At 37.7% G+C, this 22,389-nt stretch overlaps 1 protein-coding gene across 1 annotated transcript in view; it reads right to left on the bottom strand.

The window, feature by feature from the left end:
- The window catches only part of GRIP1 (glutamate receptor interacting protein 1), a 2,220,015-nt gene that overhangs the window by 1,781,728 nt on the left and 415,898 nt on the right, over positions 1 to 22,389 (bottom strand). Inside the window, exon 3 of the mRNA XM_044088060.1 lies at positions 15,397 to 15,532. Within this exon, the coding sequence (XP_043943995.1) occupies positions 15,397 to 15,532 (136 nt within the window). The remainder of the gene's footprint in view (positions 1 to 15,396; positions 15,533 to 22,389) is intronic.

Genomic DNA, 22,389 nt, shown 5'->3' with positions numbered 1-22,389 from the left:
TTGTCCTATGTTAAAACAGCAGGAGAGTAGATGTTGTAATATTCTCCCTCACATGACCTGTGTTAGGGATCCATCAGAGTTTTGATGTGTGCTGTTTTGTTGACTGGAGTTGTGATGTTTTAAAGTTTGATAGGTTTCCATTCAATTAATTATCATGCATTCAGTGAATTACCATAGAAACAGGCATACACATATAAGTATTACATATATAGTACACATGCATAGAAATATATTTTTATATACTGCATATTACAAAGTGTAAATATTAGAAAAATATTTAGGTTAATTACATCATCCTAACAACAGTAAAACAGACCAAACCAGATCTACTTCCCCATAGACTATAATGAGAAAAATAAAGTGAAAAATCAAACTATAAATACCCCCCCCCCCCCCAAAAAAAAAAAAACAACTGAGCTATACAATACCACAGAAAGAACAGCTGTGTAAGATTTTAGCATAACAATATATGTCCTTCTCTTCACTGTTGCAGTATTCTTTACATAAGGGATCTCCTGCCAATGGCAGTCCAGTATATGGCCAGTATACCAAAGCATTTAGATCTTATAGGCATTGTATGTCACAAGTATGCTCCCTGCACAAGTTGTAGGTCATAAAGGTAAAGTTCAGAAGCAAACACTCAGAACTGAATTGCTCCTGAGAAAAGAGTACCCTTGGGGACAAAAGAGAACATGTACATCCAGAAGGAAAATGAAGCAAGAGCACTTCAGCCAGGAGGGTAACAAAAGCACAGGGGCAAGGGCTGGGATGGAGAGAGGGACCGAAAACTGGAACAATAAAGAGAAGGACATCTACTGCTATGGTAAGATCTTACACAACTGTACTATTTCCTTACATATCACTGTTGTAGTAGTCTTTACATGAGGGAGTGTACAACAGCTAAGAAGAAGAAAGGTGGGAGGAGGAAGGCATGGAAGAGCCCTCTACAAACCCATGCAGATTAGCCATGGCAAAACCCACCCTGGCCCTGATAATAATATCCAATTTATAATGTTTAATGAAAGTATGAGCAGAGAACTAAGTAGCAGTCTCAAGGATAGAACTGCTGTCCAAACCCTTGAAAAAGTCACCAGATGAGGCAACTGCCTTGGAAGAATGTCCCTTTACAGATGAAAGAAGACATTTGCCATGGAAAGAATAACAAAATGAAATGGCATTAGAAATCCAGGATGATGTGGTTTGCTTAGAAACAGCCAAAACCAATGCCCTCGGATGAAAAAGAAACAATAAGCAGCTCAGACTTGTGAATTGCCTTTGTTTTATCTAAATAATACCTGAAATGTCCATGCAGATCCAAGGTGTGGAGAGCCTTCTCACTAGCAGGCTTTGAAAAAGGAAGGAAGGTGAATAGATTGATTAAGGGACAACTCATTAACCACCTTGGGCATAAAAAAGGATTAGTTCAAAGAGACACCCTATCTCTGTGAAAAACTAAAAAAGGAGGAACAGCCACGAGTACCTGTAGTTTAGACACTGTCTTAGCTGAAGTAGGAACCAAAAGAAGAACAGTCTTCCAAGTATAATGTTGCAAGGAAGCTGAACCAGCCAGTTCAAAAGGAACTTAAGTCAACTTTTCAGGTACAAGATTGAGGTGCAAAGAATGACAGTGAGATGCCCCTGCACTGGCCCAGTAATCAAGGAGCCTTAATCCTCACCACTGGCAACAATGGGGAATGTACACCATGGGTACAGACCTGATAAAGTGCAATTTTCCTTAAGAGCATTCAGAGATCAGTCAGTCTGGGGCTGGTTTCTCCCTCTTTCTCCAGATCCCCAATAAGACTCCCCACTGGCACAGCTATAGAGTTGAGATCTCAGATGAGTGGACAAACTAAGACCTCCAGCACCATCTCTGTCCAACCAGTGCTTTGTGTCCTTCCCAACACACATACACACACACACACACACACACACACACACACACACACACACACACACACACACACTCTGAGATTTGATTTATACACACGCACAAAACTGGGAAAGGCTGGACCAGGTTTACTAGCTATGCACCCTTCTGCCCAGACTATAAGGTAGTTTTCACTGCCACCAGCCAGCTCCTTATCATCTACTTTAAGGACTTAAGTAAAGGGTGTCCAATCTTACTGTGGAATGTTACTCTTAATCCAAATGGTAGTTTGACCAAGAGACAAGGCCATTAGGAGTGGTTCACAGGGTCACCAAATAAATATGCAAGTACTCCCAGAGCTTAAATATGTCTCACAAATATCAACCACAAAGATAGGTTTAAATATATTTAATAGTAATGTCTTTCAGCTTTTCCCAGTTAGGAGTTGCCACAGCGGAACTCCGGTCCGCTAATGATTGGCAATGGATTTTTGCGGTGCCAATAATACATAATAAAAAACAAGACAGTACTCAGTAAGTAATCAGTTACATCAGCATTCAAAATAACAGGAAATATTAAAAACAACAATGTAGGACAGTCTCAAATAAATAAATAAAGTATCTAAGCTATGCTTTACTATATTTCTATCTGAATATAAAATAGTTACTATGCCCTAAAAGCTTACTTACAAAACAACAAACAGGCAGAAATGGTGAATGGATGTTTCCAGGTCAAAGACAAAATACAAAATGTACTGTTTCTCTCTCTCAGAGTTTTCTTAAATTAATATCAAATATTACTGCTTGGATACTTGCAGCATGACATCACTTTTTGTCACCTGACTTCAGTTCCCAGACTAAACCCCCACTGCAGCTGGTAGCATTTAACATCTCTCTTTGTCTTCACATGTTTGCAACTGCTAGAAGACATAAAACAATAAAACACTTACAAAACAACACAGAGAGTCCCCTAGAGTAGACATGCTGTCTCCTGTTGACTACAACTGAAAGATAACATCCCTTGTTTATTGCCTGTCAATAAAGTACTTCAATCTCGACTATTCTTAAGTTTTGCAAGCTAATCTCCTGTTAAAATACATACATCTAAACAATCACAATAGTGTATAAAAATATCTCTTCAGCATACATGTATATGCAATAAGACATACAGTTCTAATATAGTGTTAACACAAGCAATTGCATCCTGCTGATATTCACAAATGACATATAACTATTTACAAAATTTCAGACAGCTGTGCTGGCAGTTTCTCCTTCTGTCACACTTCTATATAAATCATATTAATATTCTCAAATGGCATATAATTATTTACAAAATTCCAAATACCTGGGCTAGCAAAGAGACAAACAGAATAGGCTCTCTGGGACTTCTGATATGAAGGAAGCCTTTAAGAAACTGTTTGACCTCAAACCAAGAGACCAAAGGAGGATTCAAGGGCAGACCAGCAGACAATGCTGAAATGTGAGACTTATCTGTAGACTGTGCCAACCCAACATGGAGAACATTACATAAGTAAGACAGAGCCAAAAGAACCTCCATAAAGAGGGAATCCTAATAGTGACAGAGGCATTAGACAGGAAATCTCTTCCATTTGGACATATATGATTTTCTGGTAATTGGTTTCCTGACCACCTGCAGAGCTCAGAGCATGTCCTCAAAAAAAAAGGTGCCAGAAAAGAACACCATCTGGAATTTCTCAAAGATTAACATGGAAATGCTAATCACCCACATTGTCAGTTGAAGAGTGGACAGATAAGGATGGATAACAGATCCCTTTTCTTGAGTGAGAAGATCCACCAGTGAGGTAACTTGTGGTGATTGCCACTGGCCAAGTAACAAAGAAGGGGGAACCAATGATGGGCCAAATGGGAGTTACCAGTTAAATTTTGGGAGAGTCCTGACTGATCTTTTGCAAAACTCATGGTAACAGGGAAAGTGGGGGAAAGGCATACAGAAAGATCCCCTTACAAGCAAAAGACAGGGCATCCACTTTCCAAGCCGGAGGACTTGGTACTATTGAACAAAAGAGACAAAGTTGTCTGTTCAGAGGGAAGGCAAAAAGATCTACCTGAATAATACCCCACCAATGGACTATGTCTAGAAATGCATCTCTGTGAAGCATCCACTTGTGAGCCTGTGTTCTGAACCTACTCAATGAGTCTGCCACTAAATTCTGCTCTGAAGAAATGTAAACCACGTGAAGAGTCACTTGATACCTGATAACTAGATCCCAAACCTGAAGAGCTACTCTGCAAATGAGATAGGACCACATACCTCCCCCTGTTGATGTCCCACATTATGGTAGTATTGTGTATAAAGATTTTGAGAGGGCCAGGGTGGAAAAGGGAATGAAAATTTGCAGAGCCAGAAGCAGAGTTTTCATCTCTTTTATGTTGATATGATCTGACCTCTGATAAGGAGGCCAGAGACTCTGGACCTTTAGGGAGCTACAAGAAGCCCCCTATTCCCAAGGCTGAGGTATCCATGAACAGATCCTGAGAAGGAACTGGAGCCTGGAAGGGAAACCCCAGATTGAGAGAGAGAGATGTGGACTCCACCACTGAAACTCAAGTTTGAAGCAAGGAAGTAAAGGAACAGGGAACTCTAGGAGATAATGTTGAAACCACACTGATTTGCGGTAACATTGAAACATCCTGATATGCAACCTGGCAAGAGGAAGCATGAGAATAGTGGAGGTCATAAATCACAAAGCCCTGAGAAATCCCCCCCCCCCCCCGCCTGTAAGAGGACAGAGAAAGGAAAGACTGGAAAAAGGCTGTCAGGGACAAAAGCAGGAATATATTCCAGCATAGGAATAGTCTGAAGTCTGCACTAAAAAAAAACATCATCCTGAAAAGCATCAGAAATGCTTTTTTTTTTTTGAGATTTACGGTGAACCCTCGCAGAGTTTGTAAAAGACAAGTGGTAAATTGGAAATCCTGCCACAGACTGCTGAGAGAAGGAGCTTGAATGAGCAGATCATCCAGACAGAGAAAAATCTGTACCCCAAAGCCTTCAAAAAGAAATGACAGGAGTGAGGCATTTAGTAAATAGCCTTGGAGCAATAGAAAGGCCAAAGGGCAAAGCAGATAACTAAAAATGAAGGGAAAAAAAACAGAGAAATGCAAACATTTCCTGAACAGAGGGTGAATGAGGATGTGAAGGTAAGCATCCTTGAAGTCTTGAGAAATGAAAAAGACCTACATAAGAAGACTAGGAAACAAGGTCTGAAGAAACAACATCCAGAAAGAAGGGACCTTAAGAAATGTGTTGAGCAAAGAAAGATCCAAACTTGGTCTCCACCTATCCTCCTCCTGAGGAACCAAAAAAATCCTGCAGTAAACCCCTTTCCCACATAAGTGGGTGGAACAGGCTGAATAGTGCCCTGATCCAAAAATGACTGCAGAACCTCTGGGGAAAGGAGGAAGCTGTTCTAGAGGAGGTTGAGCAATGCCTGAAAAGGGGAAGGGGGGAGATTTACAAAGCAAGACATATCCCTGATGAATGATAGACAGAATCCAAGAGTCTGAGCTAAGCTGATGCAAATTGGAAGATACAGAGAAAGGTGGAGGGACAATGGGACTTAGTCAAGGGGTAGATAAGGACCGATGACAAACAGAGACAAGCTTGTCCTGAAATGAAGGCTTCTGAGAGAAAGCATTCTGGGTGGATTTAGCAGGAGAAATGTACCTAGATCCCTTCTTAACCTTAGAAGGTGGGTGAGACTGTCTGCGGACAAAGGCAAACTTAGAAGGATAATTCCTCTGGAAACTGGGGATAGGGGAGACAAAAATAGGCTTGAGTTCCTGCAAGGCCTTACCCTTATCCTGGAGGGTCTTAAACAGGTCAGCAGCTGGTGTCCCAAAAATATTTTTGTTTTCCAGAGGGGCATCCAAAAGCTCGGCTTTAATATCATCAGGTCAAGCCTGAAGACTTACCAAGAATAACGTCTCATCACAGAACCAAAAGCAGCAGCCCTGGAAGAGACATTATCTGCATCATAGCTGCATTTTGTGGAGTGACAGGTGACCTGGGAAGTGGATCCAAGCAGGGAAAGAGCAGAAGCCTTCCCATCAGAATCAGAAAGGTCAGACATCACCCCACCTTAGCTATTTGAGGAAGAACAACCAAAACATACCTGGTCATGTGGGTTTGGTAATTAATAACCCTAAAAGATATTTGGCAGCAGTATATACTTTTTTACCTAACCTTTCCATAGCTCATCTGTCCTTATCTGAAGGTAGGAGCTTAGTTGATAGCAGCAGCTTAAAAGGTTTATCAGAGGAAACTGAAACCACTGAAGGATCTCCAGAAGAGCCATCCATCCATGCTTCTGTTCCTGTGTTAATCAGCACATCGGGCAATTAGCACTCTCCAGCACTTGCTGTTTCCATAATGGTTATGGTTTTTACAGGGTCAGGTTGCTAGCCTGGCGCCCAACCCTCCCCCTCCTCCTCCCATGTATGCACATGGGATGAGGTACACCACACACACTCAGACACTCACACACACACACACACACACACACACACACACACACACACACACACACACACACACACACACACACACACTCATACCTATGGCCAGTTTAGAGTGTCCACTCCACCTACTGCATGCCTTTGAAAAGTGGGAAGAAATCAGAGCACCCGGAGGAAACCCACATGAACAGAGGGAGGACATGCAGACACTGAGCAGAAGGCATCCCAGCTGAGAATCAAACCAGAGAACCTCTTGCTGTGAGGTGACAACACTAACTGCTGCACCACTGTGCCACCCTGCAGATGCGGCACAGTGCACTTCATACAAAAATGTACAATCCTCAGGCACCTGATAGAAACTGTCAGGTCTCTTAGGAGTTGGATGCTGAGAATCAGAAGCTACAGAGGCAGAAGAAAATGTCTCCAAAATGGCTGCCAAAACTGCAGAAACAGACAGCTTAGGAGACTCCATTTGTAAAAGCCCTTATTGCCTCATTTGAATGTCAGAGACCTGGGTGCATCCCCAAAGGATAATTCTTGCTAGGGAGAGTCTGGGCTCAAAGAATTCTTTACATCTGAACCATAGTCTAGAGGGGGAGGAATTTGAGAAGAGAAAGCAAGGGGTTCCTCCTTAGAATTCACTTCCCCATCGGAGAAATCCAATTCCCTATGCCTCTTAACAGGAGTGGACAACCAAGAAGGAGCAAAAACCGATCCCCCTTGGGGAGTCTGAAAGGCCATTAAAGCATTGAACAGACCCTCAGTAAAATCCTGGCATTCATGTTGGACATCTTTAGCAACAGGGGTAATATTTTATTTTATTTATTTATTTATTTTACATTTGTTAACCGGGTAGTGTCCGACTGGGCCAAGGAGCCCATTTTCAGCGGAGACCCAGGGAGAAAAGCTCTATTCATACTATCATTGTAAGGTTAATACAAAAAAGTATAAAAATCATATATTTACATAAAGTTACAATACAATGTTAATACACTTTGATATATAAGTTATACATGTATAATCCAGAGGACCAAGAGGAGAAGAAATTATGATGTAAGACAGCATTGTAGATAAAAAAATACCATTGTGAAGCATTCAAGGTAACACAGATTGCAGTACTCTTTGATTGTACATTGTTTACTGCATACTTACATATTCTAAAATGGACTAGAGCCAGAGATAAAGTTCCTTAAGAGGGAAAAGAGAGAAGTAAAAAAGGGGGGGAGAACAACATGAGCAGATCCAGCTGGATTTGAGATGTTCAGTAATTTGAATTTGAAAGGAAGAGTAGTTGGAAGTGTTTTGAATATGTTGGGGGAGAGCATTCCAGGCCTTAGCTATTTTATTAGAGTTGAGGCAGTCGCCATGGTAGTTGTGTGAGTGGGTTGTTTTTAGCATCAGTCTGTCTGAAGATCTTAGACACCTTGTATTGACTTGAGGTTGTACTAGGGAAGAAAGTGTGGGGCATTGTTTGGGGTTGTGAATGATTTGGTAAGTAAAGGTGAGCTGGTTTAGTGTTAGCAGGTTGGGAAGCTCAAGCCAGTTCAGTAGCTGGAGAGCAGAGGAGTAATGAGCTATGTGGGGATGATTGCTGGCAAATTTTGCAATTGTATTACAGCAGGAAGATAGATTGTTTAGGTCGGTTTTACAGAGGTTTGTAAATATATGTAAGCAGTAAAGTAAGGTAGATAGAAGTTGGGATCTAGCAGTGGCTAGCCTGGCTTTGTTTGTAAGGAAAGGCTTAGCATGGTATCGCGATCCAAGTTTGACATGGACTTTTTAACTGCCAGGGAAATATGAATATCAAATTTCAGCCTTGTTGTCAATAGTTACACTTAGGAGTTTGGTATGGTTTATGGGTTCCATTGTGTTTCCATTGGTGGAATGAAAAGAGAGGGATGGGGAGTGGTTGCTGGATGGTTTGTTGGTAAAAAAACATCAGTTTGGTCTTATTGGGGGTTTAGAATGGGCTGGAGGTTGGTTAGGTAGGTTTCAATTTCCTGAAATGATTTTTGAGTCTTATCTTGAAGTTCTTGGAGGGTTGGGGCAGAGCAGATAAGGGATGTATCATCTGCATATTGTATGATTGTAGCTAGTTGCATTGCTGAGTTTATATTATTGGTAAATAGGATGAAAAGAAGGAGGCCGAGTAGGGATCCTTGGGGTATACCAGTGGACACTGGTAGCTGAGGAGAGAGATTTTTCTCCCATTTGGTGGCCTGTTTACGGTCAGATAGGTAGCTCTTAAACCATGTAAGTGTGGAAGAACTGAGATGGTAGGTGACAAGTATGTTTAGGAGAAGCTGGTGGGAGACAGTGTCAAATGCCTTTGATATGTCAAGGAAGACTGCTGAAACTAGGAGATTATTGTTCATGAGGTGATGAATGGTGTCAGTAAAAGATATTAAGGCTGTGTTAGTGTTATGCTTTGGCCTAAATCCATGTTGAGAGTGGGATAATAGATTGTTGTTGATGAGGTGATTTTGGTGTTGTTGGTGAATACATTTCTCTAGGATTTTAGCTATGGGTGGGAGGATGGCAATGGGGCGATAATCTGTGATTTCCCTGGAGGGGCTGCCCTTGTGGAGGGGGGACAATATGTGCGATTTTCCAGAGATAAGGTACATATTGTTCAGAGATAGAAAGATTGATAAGAACAGATATAGGATAGGTGATAGATGGGGCAGCAATATTTAAGAATTCATTGGCGAGTTGGTCTGCAGCTAGGCTGCTTGGTTTAAGTTTGCTGAGGAGCTTTTTTATGTAGGAGATTTTAACAGGTTTGAAGGAGAAGGAGTTAGTGGTGTTAGAGGTAAAGGGGGGATTAAGAGTGGTAGGTTTTGGTGGTTATCTAGGAGGGAGGTGATAAGAGTTAATAAAGTGGGAGTTGACTTGGGATGCTATGGATTCGGAGGTATTGGATGTTGAGGGGGAGGGGGTGGAGGTTTTACCTGGTTAAGGAGGTAGTTAACAGTTTGCCAGAATGTGCGGGGGTTATGAAGGTACTTTACTGGAGAGGTGTGGAATTAGTATTTCTTGTCATTTTTTTATACATTTCTTTGTTTGGTTCCTTAGCTGCTGATATAAGGTACAATCATTTATGCTTTTGTTGGATTGGTATAGGGCCTTAGCTCTATCTCTTTGTTTGATAAGAAGTTTAGTGTCATGAAAAATCCAGGGTAGTTGTTTGGATTTGATGCATATTTTTCTTATGGGGGCCAGAGTTTTTAGGAGTTCAAGAAATTTGTTATTAAACTATTCAACTGCAAGGTCCAAAATGAGGGTTGTTAGTGGTGACCAGTCGCATTGCTGTAGCAGTAGGTTGAAAGTATCAGGGGAGAAATCTTTTTTGCAGCAGGTGTATATGATTGGAGAAATGGATTGTGTTTGAATTCTTTCTTTTAGTAAGTAGGTGGGGGAGTGATCATTAAGGCTGATTGGAAGGCAACCTCCTTGATTATTTACGTTAGGTTTGTTGGTTAATATCCAATCAAGTACAGATTCCTTTTGAGAGTGTTTGTCATTATGAGTTGGGCAGGTTATGATTTGGGTATAGTTGTACATATTGATAAAGTTGGTAGGACAGTTGGAAGAGCAGGTGAGCTAGTCAAGATTAAAATCACCTAGGATGATAGTTTCTTGACTGAAAGTAGTGGAGGACCATGAGAGGAGATGTTCAATATTGGGAAGGTTCTTACCTGGGGGTAGGTAAATGGCTATGATAATCATGGCTTTGTGTGAGTTAATATGCAGACATGAAATGAGTAATTCAGCATTGGGGATGTCTCATGGGGTTATGTTTAGTTTTTCTAGTTTGAGACAGTCTTTGAACATTGCAGCAACACCCCCACCTCTTTTGTTTAGTCTGTCTTGTCTTATTAGATTATAATTTTGGAGAGTAATTTCTGGGTCCTTGATGTGTGATTTTAGCCAAATTTCAGTTAATATGGCAATGTCAGGAGAGTAGGTGGTTAAGAGACATAGAATTCTGTGATCTTATTTGCTAGGCTTCTGAGATTAAAGCTGGTGATTAGTATGTCTGATTTGGAAACTACTGGTAGGGGTGTTTGTGTGTTTGTAGTGGGAGTGCTCTAGTTTGTGGTGTTTGGGGTAGGTTTGGGGAGGTGTCTTTGTGCTTTGTATGTGTCACAGCTGGGGCCTGGGTTAGGATGGATATCTGCAAGTAGTTTTAAATGAGTTAGGGAGTGCAGTAATATGTGTGTTAGTTTGGTCTTTATGAGGTGATATCTGCAATTGGGGGGCAGATGGGTAAGTGGCTTTTATGTGGTTGTGACACTAGAGAAAAGAGTAGATAACGGGGTACAGTTGTGGGCTGATTTGACTGTATGCTTTTTTAGAAGAGTGGGGTAGGTGCTTGATAGAGTAGGGGAGCTACTGCATTGAATGTGATAACTGTGGAGGTTAGTAGAGTTAAAGGCTAGGAGGAGAAAGCCTGTTAGTATGGAGTAGTAAATAAAGGTGTGGTAATAGAGCATGGTTGGGGGAGGTTACTGAGATAAGGTGGGAGGGGGTGAGGTTGAATATGCTAGGGTTGGCAGTAGTGGGAGGATAGTGTGAGATTTTGAAAGCTGTAGCAAATTGTTGAGTGCAGGTAGGTAGGGCTGGTGATGTGGGTGGGGGATGAGGGCTGGTGATGTGGGTGGGGGATGATTGGGGAGAGGTGATTGGTTAATTGAATAGAAGGTGGGGTTACCAGATGTATAAGTGTAATGAAAGCGGGGGTGAGTGGGAATGGGGGTAGGGTAGAGGAGCGGAGTGAGCCCGAGTGTAGTGAAGGGCGAATGGAGTGGCAAGAACCTTGGACAATGAAATGCCAAAGAAATGCTATCAGCTAACAGAAATCCTGCAATATCTGCAGGTTGGTAAGGAGTGTTATCAGAGATTGCAGATTAAGCTACTGTTAGCAACACTTTACACTAGACTACAGATTTAATGTTTTAGGAAAAAGATATTAGATAAATTGCAGTTGGGGAACAATCATTAGTCTTTTGTCTGGAAGAAAGAGAAATGCTAAAACATAATAAACAATCCTACCGGAGTGGTGTGCATGCCACTGAAAAACAGCACATAATGATTTAGTATTAATTTAGATAACATACATTGCTAGCACTTTGGTTTTGGAAAATTTAGAGGTTTTATGTGCCATTTCACTTTCAGAGCCGCATAGCGGTCAGCCAAAAATGGAAAGGGAGCCTTCACGAGTTTGTATTCAAGGGACTGAAAAAAGAAATAAATAATTTAGTGGCTGAGTGGAATACAACTATGATTAACTATGGTAGGCTATGTAACAGTTGAGGGGGAAAACAACACGAGCGGAAGCAGTAAAATTATACTGGTCTAACTAGCAACTTTAGTAACAGCAACCTTCTAAATAAATGCCTGTTATTACCATAATCTAACAGTGGTGCTCACTATATAGTATGTGAGAAAACAGGCTAAAAGGTTATCAAGGCAAAGCGATCGCTTTAGAAGGCAGCGAACAACATAACACTTTGCAGAGTCAGAAAACAGACCAGGAAGATATGTCATAGTACTAACACAGTTTAAAGCAGCATGTTAATCAAACTTCCTGTAGTCTTACACAGCTGGGCTTGTTTAACTACTAAAAATTCCACTTTGGCTGAGACTGTAGGAACCACTTCAAATAAACTTGAACAGTGGCTTCAATGAATAATGCAATGCCTTTTACACTACGTTACGCAAATATTAAACAAACCTATAGCAATGAACCTTGATTATCAGCACATTGTATCAATCCTAAAATTAGGCAGGCACAATTATTAGGCAGAATATGGTACAAGGCAGTTGCTAGAGATCATAGAGGCATAAACAGTGTAAAACAGTAGAAAAAATGCAGTTGGAAACAAATGGTTACAGAATTAAATGCATAATTAAAACTCAGTAATCTTATGTGGTGTGCACACTACACATGGAGCAGAGCGGGGCTTGAATGCTACCTACATTATCCCATTTGAAAAGACTCCGATTTGTGATGTCAGATTAGGAGGGGCCAAGGTAGGTTGGCAAATCCCTGAACCTTGGACAATGGAATGCCAAAGAAAAGCAATCAACTAACAGAAATCCCGCAATATCTGCAGGTTGGTAAGGAGTGTTATCAGAGATTGTACATTAAGCTACTGTTAGTGACATTTACACTAGACTACATATTTAATGTTTTAGGAAAATTATATTAGGTAAATTGCAGTTTGGTAACAATCATTAATCTTTGTCTGGAAGAAATGTTTAGTTTTCTGCTTTTTCTTTAGTGGGCTGTCCACTCAAAAGACCTTCGGAGGTTCAGACTCTTGGTGGGATTCAATAATCATAATAGGAACCTCTTCCCTCACTAAAATCTGAGGAATCTCCCTCAGTCCCTCAGAAATAATCAGCTGAGGTTTACTCTCAATGTCTGAAACAGACAATGGAAAAGCCTCAAAGGACAAGCAATAATTTGGATCCATGATGGCCTCTGACGGGGTCACAGCAGAGGAATCTAAAGCAAGGACCGAACAGTCTTCAGAGCTTTCACCCACTTCTAGAGAAACATCTAGGGAGGCTGGACAGCAACAGGATCAGGCCTAGTCTTTTTGGCCTTCTTGGCAGACAGCAGACTCTCAAGGACTAGAAGATTCCACCATAGCACCCTGAGCCAACAGTTTAAGTCGTTGGTTCTCAAGGCATATGGATAAGTATGAGAAGTGACTATTTAGGGTCTTAAGGGACAAAGACTTCATAGTTAGAGCACTGCATATGGTCAAGGGCAGCTCACAAAACAAACAAGACACTGGTTGTAATGGTCTTTTTGGGGAATCTGCCTCCCACACTGACATCTTCCCCTTCTTGGATGACATGAAAACTATTGCAATACAAAAGTGAAAAAAGGAGAAAAGAAACATCAAAGGGACATTTATCTGAAGACGGCTTGGTAACCATCACAACAGAAGGGCATTCAGACTGACATTCGATAACATTTGGACTGGCAGCAAAGAAGTTCTGAGTATTTGCTTCCATATATCACTTTTTATACCCTACACCTTGCATGTAGAGCATATGTGTGATGTACGGTGCCTATAAGATATAAAGGCTCTGGTATACTGGCTGGTCATTGGGCTACCATTGGCAGGAGCTCCCTTAAGTAAATAATATTGCACTAGTGATACAGAATGACATCGCCAAATCCAGCCACATAAGGCCATCTGCTTTGGCATAGAGGAACAAAACCCTAACTATGACCCAAACAATCTGGGTTCACCTTGCAGCTTGAGTAGTGGTGAACCTGCCTAGAGAGAGAGAGAGAAAGAGAAGGAGACAGAGAGAAAGAGAGAGAAGAGTAATGAGGCATTTACTTGTTTACTTATGTCAGGGTGGTGGGTTTAAGTGGTATGCTGGGGTCATGTCCTGAAAGCACATTTCATGGTTGGGACCATTAACATTGGGATAATAGTGATCATATATAAGGGGAGAAGGGGTGGCTTGTGTGAGGTATAGCATGGAGGTGGGCTACATCCTCTTGTGGAATGACTACTTCATGCCCCCTTGGCATGACATTACTAGTATGCAGAGGGTAGGACATTAATAAAAAAAAAAGAACAAGGGTAATGAACCTACCCTCAACAGCTTAACCTTTGTTCTCCTTTTCAGAGTTTGAGGAATGAAGGAACCGACTTGGTGGCTTTTGGCATTTCTCCTGACAGGGCTCCTTGGGAAAGGAATAGGCTGTTTGAATGGAAGTAGGGAAGGGGGAGGCTAGATATCCAGCTGGAAACCAAAGCAAAAATAAATCCAGTCACAAAGCAAGAATACAAACTAATATATAACCAAGTAATGTCTCCGATTCAGTTAAATGGCAAAATAGATGCAAGCAAACATACAAGAAACCAAAATACTCAGTACAAATCAGCCTATGCAGTATTCTCTCTCCTCAATCAAAAGTAAAACATATAAACGTGTCAATAAAAGCAGTAAGAAAAATAAGAAAGATGTTGATTATGAAAATATAAGTCATCTATAATAAAGAAAATATGAGCATAAACCACATTAAAATCAAATTCTTGTAAGTATACTGAAAAATAAATCTAAAATGCAGTACTTTGACAACAATAAATATTATTAAATATTAAACTAACTGCAAATATTTCAGAAAACTTTCTTCAGAAAAATACATGTCCTATGTCCTTAGGCCACTTTCAATATGTTTCAGGAAATAATAAAACTACCTGAAAATGAAACATGACCTTAGGTAATGTGATATCACTACATCTCGACCATCCAGGAAACCAAAGAATGCTTCTACATTTGTATACCTATATAAATGAATCCAGAAGAGACAGCATTCAAATAAGTGGAAACAGGAATATAAATAAATAAAGAGATGAAACACATGGAGACTGTAATGTGATAAATTAAATATCTGATACATCAGAGTGTGGGAATTTACTCCATAATTGTGTCTACTCTGCCCATTATGAAATCCTGTTCCCAAAACTCACAGTACCATATGTTTTACTTATTATACCCCAGACCATGCAATGAATTTTATATATGCAAATACATACACTCACACACTTGTCTGCACATGCACACATAGAATATATACTAGAGAACAGTACTGGAATCAAAGACCCAGAACTGCTGCTGTTGGAAAGGTTTATGCAGTTAGTGAGGCCACTGTTGTGAGAGCAGTGTTCTAATCTTTCTACATGATTTCTCCTTTCTACAATATATGTGACAATGGAGTTAGTATGTATATATTTAATAAGACAAAGTCACCATGTAGGGGTGCAATGGGGCTTACCCCATCCACAAAAAGAGATTTATGTGATTTTTATCAACAGTTTCAGCTGGTACATTTTGAGGGGAGGTTGTACCATGTTTCTTTTTTTTTTGTTAGTTTTCTTTCCAGTGGTTGTAGCAGATCACACACACACACACACATTACATCACTAGATATAATTTTCAAATAGATCATTAAAGGGCTATTTTATTAACAATTTTACATGCAGTTACCTGGCAGCTATTCCTCCTTGCCGAAGATTAGATACTCTTGGCTTCCCCTCCTTATCAATTCCACCTGATACAGTAAGACCCATAGTAGTACCTTCTTTTTTCATCAGTTCAATCATTGTTGAGCCCCTGAATTCATCTGAAAATGACAAAATCAATTGTTCATATTTCCATGGAAATATCATTGATGTTTTATGAATACAGTCATTTTACTATTCTGTGTATGATGATGAATAGCTGCTACAAATGTTAATGCATTTTACAGTTAATAACCCTAACCATGAAGATTTACTGGACTCTAGTATAAATCATTTGGACCTTGACAGAAATTAGAAATGAAAAAGAAATGAATTATCTCCCTAACTGTTAATAAGCATTAGAGAAACATAAACAATCACTCCCCTCGAAATTAACCTGTATTTAAAGTGTACGATGATAGGCACTAGTAAATGCTGCCATTTATTATAAAAAGAATGGTATTTAAAGTGTACGATGATAGGCACTAGTAAATGCTGCCATTTATTATAAAAAGAATGGTAAGTAAGAAAGTTCAGCCCAGGATTATCAAGATTAATGACAAGTGGTTACCAACATTTCAAATCAATACAGTTATTACACCGAAAAGGAAAGAAATTTTCTTTTCAAATTCAAAAAAACTATGATAGGTAAGTCCACCCATATTTAGTCATACTGATGGTCATAAAGTTGGAAAATACAGCCAGACTGAAAACACATGGGTTTTATTTACAAATGCACCACTATCAAAAAGAGTCTGAGCAGTGGACCTTGATTCAAATGTCAGGCAAGGAGGGTATAAATGAAGGACATAATAGTTGCTTGACTATCCTTGGTAAACAGGGAATCATATGGCTACAGGACTAAGCTCAATTACAGACATAGGGTATAGCATACTGCAAAGCAAAGAAGTAATTCTGTTCTATAATGTTAAAGGACCTCTTGCTGCATGAAAACTTGTGCAAAGAAAGCAACAGCCATGATATCTTAGGAGGCTCTCTTGCAGACTAGGTAGAGACAAATGCCTTGATATCTCCAGAACCACAGATAATGGCCCCTGTTCAACTATTCGTCACTAAAATTTTCAACAAAAATTACTGATCGCCAAGGTGAAAAGGTTGGTACAATGACATACACATAAAAATGCAATACAGTTGTGATGATGTGAGGTAGTGCCAGCTATGCCAGGAGAAGTAGGGCAGTGGATATATACCATATGCCAGCATAGCTAGCTGGAGTTTTGTAAAGAATTATATGCCACTTGTATATCACACTGATTTTTACAGGTGTTTATGTTGAAAATGCATTGTAAAGCTGCTTGTGTTAAAAATGTACCAACAGTAGGTTCTGCTGGACAGAAAAGAAATACACCTGTATGTCAGAATGCATTGTAACTGTTGAAATTAATATATTGTAACAGAGATCCTGGAAGAGAATAGGTTAATCTCAGTCCAGAAACTTTTGAAAAACAGTCTGAAATTAAATTACCTGGTTTAGGGCATAAAGATTGTATCTTACAGTTCTGATTGCGTCCAGAGACACAAATGTCTGTAAAATTAAGACTAGAAATCCCAGTGTGTTGTCCTTAGGGGTGAACTAATTGTTACCCTGGAATGGTGGAAGTTTTGAAATGGTTTTATAGCTTCCAGATGCTGTAACACATCTTAGCAACAAAGTTCAAAAGAATAAAAGCCCCCTTCCAAACAGGGCTGTACAAATGATTCACATTCAGAATCCAAAAAGCTTTTATTGACTACAACAGATAAGCATTTTCACAGAAAGTATTCTGCAGTCTTCAGACCATTAACTGACAACTAATAAGCCAAGATATTTAAAAAGTAAGACACAGCCAATCATAATAGAGGAAAACAGTCACATGTCATCAAACCAATTAAGCAATAACACTCATGTAATGAGTTGACTGCCTACCCAAAAAAGCCTATTAAAGATGCATATTTAACGTCACTAAAAATACACCACTATAGTACTGCTTTCACATCATTTACTATTAACTAAATACACATTATAAAAACAACTAAATTATAAGCCACTGATAAAGTAAAATCTCATAAATATTATAAAGTGCTTTCATTGGACATCACTCATCATCAGATGTGAACAATAGATAAATTATTAAATCAACTTAGAAACAGTAACTTACATTTACATACACATTGCAAGAGCAAAAAATTCCACAGAAGAGAATTCCTGGTTAAGGAAACAGTAACTATCTTGTAAAAGATTTGAAATAAGAATGCATCTATAATAAAGCACATACGTTAAACATCACATCCAAAAGGAAATGCATAAGGAATGTATTCGTTTTAGCAACTTACAATTTGGGCATCTCTAATCACCGGATATAAATGATATACCCTAAAATTAATAAATCAACTTAAAAAACATAATTTATCTTTACATACGCAATGATAGAAGGCAAAAAAACTTCCACAACAAAATTCCTAGTTACAAAATTAATAATGATCTTAAATAACTAGAAAAAAATCCCTCAAGTGGAATAATTACACAAAACAACAAAGAAAAAACACTAAGACAGTCACAGAGAAATCCAAAAGTAGCTACCTAACGTATTACTGCATCACCCTTTTATTTTTCGCTTTCATCTATAAAACAACCAACTTCTTCAGAACATCAATAAACAAATCATTGCTCAACCTATATAATAAAATACTATCAATCCAATTCAAGAATTTGAAATTGCATGGTACAAATAATTATTTAGTTTAAGCATCTAATATAAAGCATCAGTTAAAGCCAAACAACCCAACAAAATAAACAAGTAAAAACTAATAAACAGGTAATCAATCCATGAGTTTACTTCTTCTGTTTTTCAAAAAAACACTTAATATTAATAAGATCATTTAATCCTGGTGATCTATCAGCCCCCAGTTTCAATTGCCACAGAGTTTCTCTTTGTTCAATCTTGTTCTTGTAATTTCCCCCTCTTATGTCTTTAAATTGAAGTTCAAGAACAGTAAAAAGAATGTTTTTGAAAGCTATACATTCTGTTGAGTGTTTATATAAAGCATTCAGTGTGTCTTTTTTCTTTATAGCATACAAATGCTCTCTTATTCTATCTTTTAATTTTCTGCTTGTCATTCCTACATAAAAAGTACTGCAACAAGAACATAAACAAATATATACAAAACTACTAGAGTTACAATTAAAAACTTCTGGTATTGGTGTAGTGTAACTAAGATGGTTCAAGTTAACAAAAGGTCCCTCCAAAATATGTCTACACACATTACAAATCATGCATTTATACATCCCCTTTGTTAACATGGAGAAATCTGTAGAGGATGTATCTGTCAATTTGTCTTTTTGCAAAAGCATTTTTTTTATTGTTGTTATTCCTAAACACAAAGGAAGTACTACTTCCTACAACTTTAAATAATTCGGAATTGCTCTCTATTATGTTCCAATTATTTTCAATAATATTCTTGATGTCAAAACAATCTGACGTAAACTCTAAACTACAGACTAATCTACTCTTGTTACTTTTGTTAATATAAATAATCTTATTGTCTTTAGATGAACTAAAAAAAAGACTTTACTATAGGAGGAAATACACTGCTTCTTTTCAATGAAACCTCATTCAGTTTTCATTAATAATTTTAACTGATAAAGTTTATTGCATCATTATTTTTAGAAAGAGGTTATTTCATCACTAAAAACTTGGCCTTCTGTAGTCATCATGAAGGTCTGAATGAACTGTCTTCTCGGTATATTGTTTTTCATATAACTCGGTTGACTACTTAAATAATGCAAATAATTGTTAGAAATGTATTTTTCATATAAATTATACTTTCAAAATCCATATTAGTGTCATTCCAGTATAAACTGACATCCAGAAAGTTCACACAGTTTCCTATATCACCTGCAGCAAACTTTAAAAAACTAGAAAGAATATTCATCTCCTTTATTAAGTTTAAACAGTCTTCAGCAGTGCCGTCTATGACCATGAATAGGTCATCAACAAACCTATCGTAATATGCAACTTTATATTTAATACATAAAGGCTTAAAAACTACATGTTACCACCATCCCAGTACTATACTGGCAAAAGCCGGTGCGACAGGAGAACCGATCGTTACTCCTCTTAATTACTTTGAAATTCACTTGTCAAAAGCAAAATAATTACTATCTAGAAGTATATTCATTAAGGAACAGTAAACATTAATTTCTTGATTAGTAAATTGATTTAAATAAAATCTCATTTTTTTATTCCTTCAACATGTGGGATAGAAGTAAAAAGTGAACAAATAACCACTGTTAATAACTGCTTTTTATCAAGAAAAAAACAATAATTTTCCTTAAAAATTCCTTACTTTTTCTGAAAAGTGCCACAAATCTTTTATAAATGAATCCATTTGTCATAGAATAGGATTTACTATGACATGTAAATAAAGAGAAATGTCCTCTGTGGCATAATTGGGGGCCGAAACAATAGGTCTGAAAGGTGAGTTCCTTGCGTCTTTATGTATCTTTGGAATTCCAAATAAACAACCCAAAACAGGGTCTTCAACTAACAAAAAATTGTATAATTCCAAATCTACCATCCTTTCCAAAAGACTATTGTATAAAAAAGTTTCTATCTGCTTGAAACACCTAGTAACTTGTTTCATATCTGTTAAACAATATTCCAATTTGTTGTTCAACATTCTTTCTATTTCTTTTACATAGTCTGTTTGTTCCATCACCATTGAGGCCCCCACCTATATCAGCCTTCATTAATCTTAACCCATTATTTTTTTAACTCTTTTAAAGCAATCCTTTGTTTTGTTGACAAATTATAAAAACTTACTTTTTTCTTTTGTTTCAATAAATTTCTTATATCAACTTCACCATTTTTTTCAAAAACCTTTATTGTATTATTCAACACTGGATTGTAGCTAGAAGGTTTCAAAAACTTAGTTTCATTACAATGTAAGTATTTTAATATAAAATTTAAATTCATACTTCTAGTGAAACACCAGGTCTAAAAATGCTCTAGAAATGTCCGCCCAATGTGATAGAATAAAATTTAAACCAAGATCCAACAAATCAATGTGTCCTTTAATCAGTTCATAATTAGACATAATGACCTCATTGTTAGAACTTCCAGTGTGAGCTTCTGTGTTGTTATTGGACATTGCTAGGTTACTAAGATTTTTGTGGGACTTTTAAAGGAACGTAGTTGTTCAGCTTAACCAAACCTCCAATGTTTCTTGTTTGTAAAGTCAAAATGGGAATAAGCACCATCATTATCATAAGATACCATGTCTCTAGAAAGTTTTTTGGTCTTACGCAGCACAATGATTTTCTCAAAATGTTCAACCTCCTACAAAACATTGTCATAATCCATGTGCAGCTTCAGAAACTCGTCCAGAGCTCATCCAATTTGCTGTAAGTGATATAGGAAATGAATTATATTATATAGGAAGTTTATTGTATCATTATTTTTAGAAAAAGGTTATCAGTTAAAATTATTAATGAAAACTATGAATGAGATTCCCTCGAAAAGAATCAGTGTATTTCCTCCTAAATTAAAGTCTTTTTTTAGTTCATCTAAAGACAATAAGATTATTAATATTAACAAAAGTAACAAGAGTAGATTAGTTTGTAGTTTAGAGATTACACCAGATTGTTTTGACAATAGGAATATTATTGAAAATAACTGGAACATAATAGAGGGCAATCCTGAATTATTTAAAGTTGTAGAAAGTAGTCTTTCCTTTGTGTTTAGGAACAACAATAGTATAAAATGTTTTTACAAAAAGACAAATTGACAGATACATCATCTACTTGGTTCGCCAGGTTAACAAAGGGGATGTATGAATTGTAGTGTGTGCAGATATATTTTAGAAGGGCCTTTTAACTTGAACCATCTTAGTTACACTACCCCAATACCAGTTTTTAATTGTAACTCAAGTGATTTAGTATACACAGTATTTATGTTCTTGTTGCAGTGCTCTTTGTGTAGGAATGACAAGCAGAAAATTAAAAGATAGAATAAGAGAGCATTTGTATGCTATAAAGAAAAAAAGACACACAAAGCTTTATATAAGCACTCAACAGAATGTATAGGTTTTAAAAAAGGTCTTTTTACAGTTCTTGAACCTGTATTTAAAGACATAAGAGGGGGAAATTACAAGAACAAGACTGAACAAAGAGAAACTCTGTGGCACTTGAAACTGGGGACTGACAGATCACCAGGATTAAACAATCTTATTAAGTGTTTTTTTGAAAAACAGAAGAAAAAAACTTATGGATTGATTACCTGTTTATTAGTTTTTACTTGTTTTTTATTGGGTTGTTTTGCTTTAACTGATACTTTACAGTATATGATTAAATTAATTAGTTGTACCATGTGATTTCAAATTCTTGGATTGGATTGGTAGTGTTTTATTATACATGTTGAGCAATGATTTGTTTATTGATGTTCTGAAGAAGTCAGTTGTTTTTTAGACAAAAGCAAAGAATAAAAGTGTGATACGCTAATACGTTAAGTGGCTACTTTTGGATTTCTCTACAACTGTCCTAGTGGTTTTTCTTTGTTATCTTAAATAATTATTACATTAGCAACTTGCAATTTGGACATCACTGATTGTCAAATGTAAACAATATGCACTAAGACTGCTAAACCAATTTAAGAACAATAATCTCTACATGCATAAGAGAAAGCTTCCCAAAACAAAATTCCTAGTTATGGAATTAGTAACTATTTTAAAAAACTATTGAGATAAAAGTGCATTCACAGTGTAGCACATATAATAAACATGTAAAAATATACAGACCATATATACGTTAGCAACTTGCAATACGAATTACATCTTCAAAGACATAGTTAAAATAGTCTAAATTGAAATTGGTATAAACCTCAAAAAAGGTCTTCAAACAAAACACATTGTCAGACACAATCCAGTGGTCAAGATAAATGATGTATCCAACTCCATATACATTCAGACATGCAGCAATCAC

Source organism: Protopterus annectens, chromosome 11.part0 (assembly GCF_019279795.1).
Source record: "Protopterus annectens isolate FY-2018-M chromosome 11.part0, PAN1.0, whole genome shotgun sequence".
Classification (NCBI taxonomy): Eukaryota; Metazoa; Chordata; order Ceratodontiformes; family Protopteridae; genus Protopterus; species Protopterus annectens.
This window is presented reverse-complemented; position numbering and strand designations above follow the sequence as displayed.